The sequence below is a fragment of the Canis lupus genome, chromosome 2 (assembly GCF_048164855.1).
Source record: "Canis lupus baileyi chromosome 2, mCanLup2.hap1, whole genome shotgun sequence".
NCBI classification, from domain to species: Eukaryota; Metazoa; Chordata; class Mammalia; order Carnivora; family Canidae; genus Canis; species Canis lupus.
Window position 1 is genome coordinate 62,403,319 of NC_132839.1, and position 12,247 is coordinate 62,415,565.

At 62.8% G+C, this 12,247-nt stretch overlaps 1 protein-coding gene across 12 annotated transcripts in view; it reads right to left on the bottom strand.

Moving 5' to 3' along the window:
• Positions 1-9,697, bottom strand: part of DOK7 (docking protein 7) — a 30,862-nt gene extending 21,165 nt beyond the window's left edge. For 5 of the 12 annotated variants that reach the window (XM_072803739.1, XM_072803685.1, XM_072803660.1 and 2 more), the window contains exons 1-3: positions 9,197-9,292; positions 9,082-9,127; positions 1,110-1,340 (exon numbers count right to left, since the gene is read on the bottom strand). In XM_072803739.1, the coding sequence (XP_072659840.1) occupies positions 1,110-1,340; positions 9,082-9,127; positions 9,197-9,250 (331 nt within the window). In that variant the 5' untranslated portion in view covers positions 9,251-9,292. Of the gene's footprint in view, positions 1-1,109; positions 1,341-9,081; positions 9,128-9,196; positions 9,293-9,608 lie in introns of those variants that run through there. The other 7 variants (XM_072803731.1, XM_072803724.1, XM_072803677.1 and 4 more) reach the window with 6 other exon arrangements.
• Positions 9,698-12,247: the final 2,550 nt, after the last annotated feature.

Sequence of the window (12,247 nt, forward strand, 5' to 3'; positions counted from 1 at the left end):
GGGTAGGAGGCAGCTCCCAGGGGTCCGCCCCCAACACAGGGCTGTCCTGCCCCCCTGGCCGGCACCTGCTAGCCCCTGGAGGCTGCATCCAGCTCTCCCACGAACTGGACACTGCTCTGCTTCAGAGGCAGGCAAGTGCCCAAAGGGGCCGCCGTGGCCACCCTCCCTGTCCTAGCCAGCCGGGCCTGGCTTCAGGGCGCCCCCGGAAGCCCCCACTTCAGGCAGCAAACACTCAGAGGTCGAGGTCAATGATATTGTAATGATTATTTTCAACAAATAAAAATTAATGCAAAAGTCCATGATGAGCGAGGTATCAAATGTTTAAACAAAAACAAAGCTGGTCAGGGTTGCTGGGGTTGGGTCTGGAAAGGAAGGGGAGGGCAGGGCAGGCTCAGAGCCCGTTTTTACCCTAAGTTTCAGTATTTTGCTCATCACAGGCTTTGGGCATTGATCCTGAGGTTTTTAAAGTGGGTTGAAATGTCATTGATCTTGATGGGTGTGTTTTTTGGCATCTGATGCAAGGGCCACACCCCCTCACTCAGGTCCAGGCCCTCCTCCTCCCCAGCTCACCCAGGGTCACCCCACCCCTATGCCTGCACCCGGCCACCCTGCAGGGCTGAGTGTTCTGTCCTCCAGAACAAACCTGCCCTGGTAGCACCAGCCCCCCTGGCCTTCCTGGCTCAGGCACAGAACCCATCCCACCCCTGGTGGGATGAAGACTCTTGGCATTGCTCCCCACTGGAGCCCCAGCTTGGGACTCCGGTGGACAGGGTACTGAGCAAAGGACAGCATTTAGGACAGTCACTCTGCTCAGACAAACCCGCTCGGGGTAATGGCTCTGGTTCCAACTAAAACGTTGGAGCCAGGGAGCTTGGAAAGCCCTGCGGCCCTGACTGCTCCCCGTGCCCCTCCAGGGCCCAAATGTCTCCAGGCAGCGCCCTGCCCTCGAGGACCACACCCTGATTGTAGAGCACAGCAGGAGAGGCATCCCTATTGCATCGTGCCCTGGAGTCACGTCAAGGTTCCCACAGCCTGGGGGGTGAGGGTCCTGCGGGACGCTTGAGGTCGCGGCCTGTAGCGCTGGAGTCCCGTGCCCTGGCCTCACTCACCCTCGCCGAGCGCGTAGCGGATCCGGGCATCCCAGGCGCACATGGCCTCACGGCTATCGAAGCCCAGCATGACAGCCTGGGACAGGCAGATGATGGCCAGCGTGTGGGCCAGGCCTTCGTAGGGCAGGCCGGGCTCCAGGCCACAGATGTCCTCCAGCGTCAGGCTGCTGCGCTCCCTGAGGCCCTTGGCTCGCTCCGACTTGTCCTTGTAGGCCAGCATCAGCAGGCAGTCTGCGGGCGACACCGGGCGAGACACAGTAGAGGCCGTCAGGGTCACCAGGCCAGCACAGACGCTGCCCTCAAGCCCACAGCATCCTCTGCAGAGGCCACAGCAGCCCACAGCCCGGGTTTTAGCTGTGACCCCAAGCAGGCCACCGGGCCACTCTGAGGCCATGTCTCATCCCGTGCAAAGGGAATCGCCCCCCCCCCACCCCGCTCAGGGCACGGGCCATGTGGGCAGAAGTAGGCCTGCAACACTTCGCAGCTGGACCTGCCCACCTGACTCTGCCCCACGCGGGGTCCCGTCCCCCACCCGTGCATTCGCCCTGCCCCAGGCTCTCCGGCCCACGTGGGCCACTCTTGAGGGGCTGTGGGGCCCACAGAAGTGGTGGTGGGTGGCCTGTGGGGATGGGCACAAAGCCGGCCACGCGCTAGGACCCCTTCCTGCCACATCCAGACCCCACTCGCCTCTTGATTTCTCCTTCCCCAGAGAGCGACCAGGACTCTAGCCCTGGGGGCGAGCCACTGAGCCTTGGGTCCCATTGTCACCACCAAGCTGAGCCACTCCAAGATGCAGGCCTCTCTTGCCTCACTGCAGGTGATGCCTCTGTCCTGGATGCAGTCACTGTCCCCGTTATCCCCACGGGACAATGAGCCAGAGCCCGCAGCCACACTCAGCCCTGGACGCAGCCCCAGCGCCCTCCACCTGCACCGCCCCAGGCACAGCGCAGCCGGTTGGATGGCACCTGTCCCTCCCTCCTACGAGCCTGCCTTGCCGTCCCCATGCCCACTCAGGCCCTCGGCAGCATGTGCGCCCCGGGCATCCAGCCTTCAACAAGGGTGTGGGGCTGGGGGCCCCAACGTGAACACCTAAGTACGCTTCTGTGTGAGACCACTCGGAATCCCACCAGAAAGCTGGAGATGTCAAGTCCCTGGTGTGAGCCAGAGAGGTGGGGGGAGGAAGCCCAGGAGGCCCCGGGAAAGGGGTGCGGCGATGCTCCCACTCTGACCCTCTGCAAGCAGGCCCTGCAAACCCAAGTGACAACTAAATCCCACAAGAACTCAGGGCACACTAACTTTTGCCACCGAATCGAGGCCACGTCAGGGTGTTGTAGCTGGGCTCTCTGCCCCGGCAGGCCCCACGGTGACAGCTCCCCAGAGGGAGTGGGACATTCAGGGTGCACTGACCTGCCCCTCAACTCCCCTCTGCCCTCCTGGCATGAAGCAGCCACAGGCAGAGCACAGCTGTATTTACAAAATTGGGGACCGCAATGGGGGCTTCACCTCCTTCCTCCCACCTACTTAGCGTCTGAAGTGCTTATATCAGAAAAAAGCAAAGCTGTTCCCATTTGAGGGGGGAAACTCAGAGCCCACAGAAACCCTCGTGCTCATCTTAGGCTTCCGGAGTGTTCTTTCTCAAAAGCAGCCCAGAAAGAGGCTGTGGGTTTAAATTTTTTTTTTTTTAATTTTTATTTATTTATGATAGTCACAGAGAGAGAGAGAGAGAGACAGAGACACAGGCAGAGGGAGAAGCAGGCTCCATGCACCGGGAGCCCGATGTGGGATTCGATCCCGGGTCCCCAGGATCACGCCCTGGGCCAAAGGCAGGCGCCAAACTGCTGCGCCACCCAGGGATCCCGAGGCTGTGGGTTTAAACAACTCCCTTTGGAAACCAAGACCAGGCCAACAAGAAATAAGTCACAGAGGCAGCAAAGGGCACGTGTCATTATGGAAATGTCCCCACGAGTCACCAGAGGCCTGTGGCACAGAAAGAGCCTCAGGAAGGGGCCCCCACACAGGACAGAAGGGCCTCTGAGGACTGCAGGACAGCCAACCGCCCCGCGCTTGGGAAGGCCGCCCCCACACTTCCAGGCACAGTGAGCATAGCGGCCACCTGGCTCTGGGACCCTCCACAGCGGGTTTTCTGTGTGTAGTCCGTGCCTTGTCTGTTTGCTGTGTCCACCCCCACGGACCCTGAGGGTGGGCCCTTGCAGGCAGGCCCCCATCTGCTCCTACACAGTGACAGCCCCATTGTCCTGCACCGGGTCAACGGGGCCAGAACTGTGCCCTGCAAGGCAGAGCAAGACTGTCACCTCCTCTGTTCTAGTAGTCACGCTCCCAGGAATAGAGCCACTAGCAGGGCCAAAACACTTCTCCGTAAGGAGCCAGACAGTAACCGTTTTTGGTCACAGCACCTGACTATGACAGCAGCCAGACTAACACAGAAGCGAACGGCTATGCCCCAATAAAACTTTATTACAGCAACAAGCAGAGGGCCAGATCTGGCTCAGGGCTGTGGTTTGCTGACTCCTGGTCTAAGAGAGCCGAGTGTGCCAGAACTGCCACCGTGCCCTCACGCCTTTGTGGTGCCTCCTGCGGCCGGGCGAGTGTTCCCGTCTCAGACGTGCACACTCGTGAGGCCGGTTTGGGGGCCTGCACGTGAGAGCCAACCTCTGTCCTTGAAGCCCCCCTCCCGCACCTGTTCAATCATTTTGGACTCTGTCTACGTGCGAGATGCAGCCCACATCCCGCTCCGTAAGAGAGGAGCAGCCCCGAGCGCCGTCATGAGCCAAACAGGCCCCCAGATGACATGCCCATGCGCTGCCCCCAGCACCTGCAAACAGGACCTGACTTGGAGAAGGGGTTTCTGCAGATATAATCAAGTTAAGGATCTCAGGGCAAGGTCACCGTGGATCATCCAGGCGAGCCCTAGCCTAACGGCGAGCATCCTACAAGACAGACGAGAAGGCACCGCACAGAGAAGGAGGCCCCGCGAGGACAGCCACAGAGCAATGCGGCCACAGGTCCAGGAGCGCCTGGAGCCACCAGGAGCTGGAAGAAGCCCTGTCCACACCCTGATCTTGGATGGTGGGAGAGCAGATCTCTGCAGCCCCAGGACACTAGCACATCATCTAAGCCACTGCTTGTGTTTCTAGATGTGAACAAAATGGGGTGAGGGCCACGGCTATGACATGCTCCCACCCTCCACACTGTGGAAGCTGACCCAAGTCACGGCCTGTTTTCAGCTGGAGCAGCTGCCCCCAAGTCCTAGCAGCACGGGTTCGGAAAGGGGTTGTGGGGAGGGGGCAGCAAGTGTGGGGCCCCGGGTCCCTGTGACCGCAGCTGCTCCCACCCCTCTTCCCTCTACAGCACCTGGGACAATAAATTGATCCTATTTTTAAAACCCATTCCATGGGAGAGCTATTTGCCACAAAGCTGCTATACCGACAGGCATCAGAGGGATGGGAACAGAGCAGGGTCAGCCCAGGAGAGACAGCACCAGGGCTCCCAGGAAGCAGTGACACCACCAGCCCCTTCTGGGCCCAGCACCCCTGCAGACACCCCTTCTGGAACCCAGCACCCCTGCAGCCCTCCTGGGCCAAAGCACCCCGGCACCCCTCCTGGGCCACAGCACCCCTGAAAACATCACCAGCCCCTCCTGGGCCCCAGCACCCCTGCAGACACATGGGGCCAGAGACACCGGAGCCTGTCCCAGCTGGACAGCTCCACCAGGTACCCTACAGCCTCGCCACTCCCAGGAAGCCCAGCAACACTGGTCACTTGGCGAGGTTTCTGGGTTGGTGACTCAGGAAGCACACCGGGCCACCCCACTCAGATGGCCTGTCAGGCTCCTCTCCGTGTGGTTCTGTGCGTGCTGCTCACAGTAGCAGGGTCGAAGGGTGCAGCCAGACAGCACCACAGCTCAGGGATGTCCACAGGGCCCAGAGAGGGTCTGGGCCAGGGCAGCTGGAGGCTGGCAGTGAGATAGACCAAGGCAGCAAGGATCGGCAGGTGCACACACAGACACACACATGGACACACACCCATCTGCACACTCACCCCAGCGCATGCTCACACACATATGCTTGCCCACACACCTGCACACACTACACATCAGTGCTGTGGCCACTGAGCCCCTCCATGGGCACGGGTGCCACGGTGGGAGAATGCACCGGAAGCCTCAGATGAGCACATGGGTTTCTGTGGTCTCTGGGTTTTTCAAACCCCACTCAGAACCTGCGTCCACCACTGTAGCCCACCCTCAGCCTGCCGTCTGTCTGAGGAACAGACGCCACCCAGCCCGTCCTGACCAAGTGCTAACACAGCCCCAGCCTGGCACATAGAGGCCCCCGGCAAATGCCACCCTGCCGGCAAGCACAGAGCAGCCCAGCAGACCTCAGTGCAGGCCTGGGACGGCCTCACATCATCACTCCGCACCAGGGAGGTCACTTGCCCGAGCGCACCCCTGCCCTCCAGCGTCTGTGCCCTGCAGTGAGTGAGGGCGGGGCCCAAGAGGTAGGTGCCCATTTTGGAACTGGCAGCCCTGCATAAAGACCCCTTGCTGGGATCCCTCAGAGCCCACCCATGTCTCCGGCTCTGCCCCACAGCCTGGGCACCTCCCCTGCATCCTCCACCCAGGTCATTCTGCTCCTGAGCAGCCACAGGGCCCAGGGGACAGAGCCCAGTCCCCACACAGCTGACACCCAGGACAGGAGATGGTCAGAGGAGGCTGCTATGGGAAGTAGTGTTCAGGGGATGACAGTGGCTGCAGGGGCCTGAGCGTGGGGGAGGTGGGCACCGAGACCCTCTCAAGTGATGCAAGAACCCAGTGTGGCAGCCCCACAGGGATCAGTGCTATGCTGGAGGGAGGAGGCAGTGCAAAGGCCCAGAGGCAAGAACCAAAGGGCCTGTGTGCAGTGGGGGGAGGGGAAGAGTGGTGCAAGGTGTCTGTCTGGTCGGGGTCCCTGGGCCCAGGGTAAGAGCAGAGGCAGGTCAGCCGGAGGGGCTGTGGCCTGGGCGGGCGGGCCAGGCTCCGCAGTAACCTTGGTGACAGATCGAGGGAGGGGCTTCCCCACAGGCCATCTCAGCGGGGGGGGGGGGGGGGGTGCAGCGGGGAGGGGGCTGAGGGGCGGGGCTCGGCCAGGCCCTTGGGGACACGTGAGTGGCAGAGGCCCATCGGATACCGCGCACGCAGGCGGCTGGACACGCGCGTCTGCAGATGTAAAAATAACTGTGGGGTCATGAGCCCTCAGAGGCGCTCGCAGCCAGGGCCGCGGGGAGCCTGGGGGAGGGCGGGCTGTGGGGAGGCCTGGGAGGATGGAGACGGAGGTCCACGCCCGCGGGGACCAGCAGCTGCTGGAGGGTCGTCCCTCGCAGTGACCTTGACCCCGTGCCTTCAGCGAGCGAGCGGCCAGAGCCCACGGGGACCCTGCTGGGGGGTGGCAGCTGGGGATGGGGGCTGTGAACCAGGCCCAAGCAGGGAGGGCCTTTGCTGACCCCGGGCCAGGATCGGGTGCAGGGCCAGCTCGGTTCAGGATCTGACCCAGTCCACAGTGTTCGGGGGTGACGGGCTGGGGGGCGTGTGCAGGGCTGGGAGGCTCACGGGATGCCACCCCCAAGGCACAGACATCAGAGGCGGCACACAGGCTATGGGGGACTCAGCCCTTCCCCGGTAGGCCACCTGTCCACCCCGGCAGGTTCCATGGCGAGCCCCACCAGGACTGGTCCAGGTCACACAGAGCGTGTGGAGCACCGAGATCCCAGCCTGGCTGCTCCCACCCCCAGTCCTGAATCCAGGGCTGCGAGGAGCCCAGGTCCTTCTGCCAGGTCCCCAGGAGGACGGAAGGCCGGCCACTACTTGCACTCCATCCTCAGGCTGCCTGTCCTGCCTGGGACTAAGCCGTCAGGCCCATTCCCATGGAACACAGACCCTCCCCATCACCAGCACCTGGTGCCCAGCCGTCTTGGAATACGCCCACCTTAGGGAAGCTGCCAACCGCATGGGGCGCTCGCCCAAGGCCCGCCCCCGGTGAGCCTGCGTGTTCCCAGGTGTTGCTGAAAGCAGCTGGGCTCACAGCCCTCACCAGGCTGCCTGCAAGTGGTTACGCAGGGTCCTTACTCCCCAGGACTGAGGGCAGGAGTCAGTGGAGAGACTCTGGGTCCAGGGACAAGAGGCGGTAGCGCGGGAGCCTACCTTGCACTGCTCCTAACCCTAACCCCCTGCACCCTCCAGGGCCTCTGCGGCTTCTTCACACAAGATCCTGCCTAGAACGTCCTTCCCCATCCCTCCAACAACCCCCTAAACCCAGTCCAGTGCGTGAGGCTTCCGTCCCCAGGCTCCTGCAGTGCTCCCCACACTGGGCCGGCTCTGTCTACTGCTTCTGCACACACGGGAAAGCCAGGAAAAGCCTGCTGACCACCAAGTCCTACAGATCCAGATTCTGGATGCCGGGGACCCTGGCCAACTCCCGGCGATGCTGAAAGGCCCTTCCTGGGCAGGCAGGTGCTCTCGGGTCGGCAGGGAGCTCACCTCTCAGGTAGCTCTCTGATGCTGAGATAAAATCCACCCCCTGGGGCTACAAGAGGGACAAAGACCATATCTGGGGCAGCCCTTCAGGTGGGGCATCGGCCCCAAGAGCCTGCTTGGAGGCCTCCACAGGCCCTGGCTAATGCTGTCCTGCCCAGCAACACCCCCAACCTGCAGCCAGCCCCTGCCTCTGGTCATGCTGGCCATAAGCCCTTTCTACATCACCGGGGGCCTCTGCCCTGCTGCCCCCTGCCCTCAGCCTGGGCTTCCTGCCTTCTGGGGGCCTCTCAGTCTCTGCAGCCCCTACACCTTCTCTACCAGGCCTTCCCCTGGACCAGGGCCCCCAGGGCACCGGGCGCCGGGTCTGGACACGAAGAGCTAACTAGCTGAATGAGCGGTGTGTGGAGCCTGGGCCCCGGGGAGGGGGAAGCTGAGGCCAGGCAGGAGGTGTGTCCATGACCAAACGTAGGCCCTTGGATTAAAACTGGAGCAGGCTCAGCAAAGGGCAGGAGGGGACCCAGGAGAGGGAAGAGGTAGCACGGCCCCCACCCGACCCTTCCTGGGAAATGACAGATAGCCCAGGCGCCCCGGAAGACATTCTGGCAGCCCTACACGTGTGAGGCAGTGTGTGCTCACACCCCCCCAGCACCCCGCACAGACCCCGGGGTGCCTGGGCCTGTGCCAGGGCACCTGTCCCCTGAAACAGCTGCAGGCATGCGGCTCCCAGCCTCCCAAATGCACAAGCACAGCTCAGAGACCACATGCCCAACCCCGAGGCTCCTGGCCGCCTCCTCCCACGCGGGGAGGTGCCCACCCAGGTGAGGGGAGCTGCTGGTGCCAGTACCTCGCCCCCCCCCCCCCCCCCACACACACACACACAATCTAGACAGGCCTCCTCCCAGACACAGAAGCCACACTGCTCCTACTGGTGGCCTAGCCTCTGTCCCCCTGCACTTCACCCCTCCCAAAGGTGGGAGGGCCACTGGGTCAGCACAGCCTGGAGTGTCCCACCTGGATTCGGATTCAGGGACACCACCCGAACCCCCAGCAGCACAAGGGGGCACCTCGGGGTGCTCCTGCTGCCTGTTGGGGGGAGGGGGAGCACTCCTGCCGGGCGCTCCCGGCCCCTCCCGGCCCCTCCCGGCCCCCGGCTGCCCCGCAGGCCCCTGCGGGCCCGTCTGCTTTTCCAGGGGTGGGGGGTGCGGAGGGTCCCCGCGCCCGGCGCCGGCTCCCGGCAGCAGCAGGCCCGGGGCAGGCGGCGCTCTCCGGTTACCGCCCGCCCGGCGCCGCCGGCTATTTCGGGCGAGCTGGCCGCGCTCCGGGGCGGGCTGGGAAGGCCGGGCCGGGCCGGGCCGGGCCGGGCCGGGCCGGGGCCGGGGCCGGGGTCGGGGTCGGGGTCGGGGTCCCGCCGCCCGCCCGCGCCCCTTGCGGGACGCGCTCGCTCACCTGCCACGGGCGACGGCTTGCGCAGCACCAGCCACCTAGTCTTCCACTGCGGGGACAGAGGGAGCGTAAGCGGCCGCCGCGCCCCCGCCCCCCCGCGCCCGCCGCGCGCCCCGACCTTCTTGCCGTCCCGCAGCTTGACCTGGCCCTCCACCAGCGCCGCCTCGGTCATCTTCTGTCATGGTTCCCCGCCGCCCGCCGCCGCGCAGCCAGGGTCACTTTCAAAATAGCTCGCGGAGGGCGCGGCGCGGCTGCGGCGGGGCGGGGCGGGCGGCCGGGGCGGGCCGGGGCGGGGCACCTGCGGCCACCTGAGCCCGCGGGGGGGGGGGGGGGGGGGCTCCGCTTGTGCGTCCTGGACGGGCACCTGCCGATCCCAGCACCCCGGGCTGCCCGCAGACACCCTGACAACCCACCGACCTCGGAGGACCCTGGCCTCCTCCTCCAGGGGCAGGGGAGGCGGAGTCCGCTCCCCCGCGCCCAGTGCGGGCTGCTGCAGGGTGGCGGGTGGGAGGGGCCCCGTGTGCACCCACCGCAGGGGCCAGGGGCTCTGCGTCTGGTCTGGTCTCTCTGACGCCCGCTAAGAGCCATCCCGCCCGGCGACGTGCTGTGCTGCTCTTTGAAAGGCCCACCCCGGGGGCAGCCCGATGGCCCAGCGGTTTGGCGCCGCCTTCAGCCAGGGCGTGATCCTGGAGACCCGGGATCGAGTCCCACGTCGGGCTCCCTGCATGGGGCCTGCTTCTCGCTCTGCCTGTGTCTCTGCGCCCCACCCTCTGTCATGAATAGATAAATAAAATCTTGAAAATTAAAAAAAAAAGGCCCACCCAGAGCCCCCTTCACAGCAGGGGGTGGGGGGCTCTGAGCTTCTGGATGTTTCCTCCCCCACCCTGCAGATCCAGCCCAGCTGCCCCTGGTTCTTCCAGAGCACATGTGGTTGGGGCACCTGACAGGTCTACACTTTGGACATCTGCCCCCTCTCTTTCTTTTTTAAAGATTTTATTTATTTATTCATGAGAGACACACGGAGAGAGGCAGAGACACAGGCAGAGGGAGGAGCAGGCTCCATGCAGGGAGCCCGACGAGAGACTCAATCCCGGGACTCCAGGATCACGCCCTGGGCCAAAGGCAGTGCTAAACCACTGAGCTACCTGGGCTGCCCCATCTGCCCCATTTCTTTCTTTCTTTTTTTTTTTTTTTAAGATTTATTTATTTATTTATGATAGAGAGAGAGAGAGAGAGAGAGAGAGAGAGAGGCAGAGACACAGGCAGAGGGAGAAGCAGGCTCCACGCAGGGAGCCCAATGTGGGACTCAGTCCCGGGACTCCAGGATCACGCCCTGGGCCGAAGGCAGGCACCAAACTGCTGAGCCACCCAGGGATCCCCTATCTGCCCCATTTCTAAGACAGCTTCCAACACCCATGCCTTCAGGAGCTTCCAACAGGATAAGGGGACAGTGGCAGAGGTGGGGGGCGGCACCCTAGAAACACAAGGAAAAGCAGTGTGTCCTACTCAATGTTCCCGACCTTAAGGGGCTTCAGTTCCGGCAGGGAGAAGAGGGAAGGTGTAAAACCCGCGGAGGCAAGAAGGCTGATGCTCACGGGGCATGGATAGGAGTCTCCACCCTTGGGCTGGGGCTTGCCTCTCACGAAGGAGGACCTGCTGCTCAGAGCGGCAGGCAGGGAGCAAGCAGGGGGGTCTCATCAGGGCCCATCCGTGTCAGCTGAGCCTGCAGTGGACTGGGGAGCAGTGGGGGCACACAGAGCCTTGGTCTGGAGTGCAGACAGTGCATGCTGGGTGCAGAAAGCCAGGTTCACCTCCTTTGGGCACACCCTCCCCACTGTCCCTGGGGATCTGATTAGGGGGTCCCTGCTGGGCCACAGGCTTGAATATGGGGCTAGGGCAATGTCTTACTGGGGCCTAACGCAGAGCAGGATCACAGCAGGCCCAGAAGCGGCTCTGGTTCCCCCACATCCCCCACTCCCCCTACCCCCACATCACCTGTGCAGCCACCAGCCGCCTTCTGCAGAGCAGTTGCCTGGCCACAGAGCCCCATTCATGCCCCCACACGTCTCAGGCCCCCAGGGGCTGGCATGGGACAGCCGGCCTGGAGCCGGATGGCGGCCGGGGGTTGTGGCCAGAGACACATCCGCCGCCCCGGGCGCCTGGCACTTAGTCAACCCCGCAGGGAGGGGCAGTGCCCTGCTGCATTCCCAAGTGCTGGCCCTGACCCAGGCTCCTGCCACGCCTGGCAGCTGCACCTGCTCTCCCACTGGTCCCAGAAAATGCAGGCTGGAGCACGGACAGACGACTCTCCTCCCCTCCATGTGGTCACCAGGCTGCTGAAAGGCGGGGAAAGCTTCCTGCCTACCTCCTACCCCCAGACTTGGGCCCTCTCTGCTCCTCAGCTCCTGCTGTGGACCGAATGCTTGTGTCCCCCCAGATTCATGTGTGGAGATCAAGCCCCAGTGGGATGGAGTTGGGAGGTGGGGCCTTCAGGACATGAGTAGGTCATGAGGGTGGAGTTCCCATGACCCAATTATAGATGGCTCGATTTATTATTTTTCAACCTCAGGATGATGGGGAAAGGACACATATCCAGTAAAAACTGTACTTGGGATTTTGACTCTGGATCTTTCCCCGGGTTAGCCATCTGTGGCACACTCTATGAGGCCAGGCAGCTCCTGGTCAGCCCCCTCGTCAGCAGGGTGAATGATTGGTACACTGACAACCATCTGTACCCACACAGTTGTTCTAGTTTTCACTTTCAGTGAGGCACATGCACTGGTCAACACTTTGTTATAAAATAGGCCTCGTGCTACATGGTTTTGCCCAACCATAGGCTAACGTGAGTGTCCTGAGCACATGGACAGCGGGCCAGGCTGAGTTACGATGTTTGGTAGGTTAGGTGCATTCCATGCATTTTGGACTCAGGATATTTTCAACATAATCTCTTTGGAAGCTGAGGAAAAGCTGTTGTGCCCTTACAGTGTCCTTGTAAGAAGAGACACGAGAGATGCTCTCTGCTGCATGAGCACACCCAGAAGGTAGCCGTCTGCAACCAGGAAGTAGCTCTCACCAGAACCTGACCACGCAGGGCCCCTGATCTCAGACTTCTGGCCTCCATTTGTAAGGAACAAATGTCTGTGTTTTAGCCACCCAGCCTATGGTATTT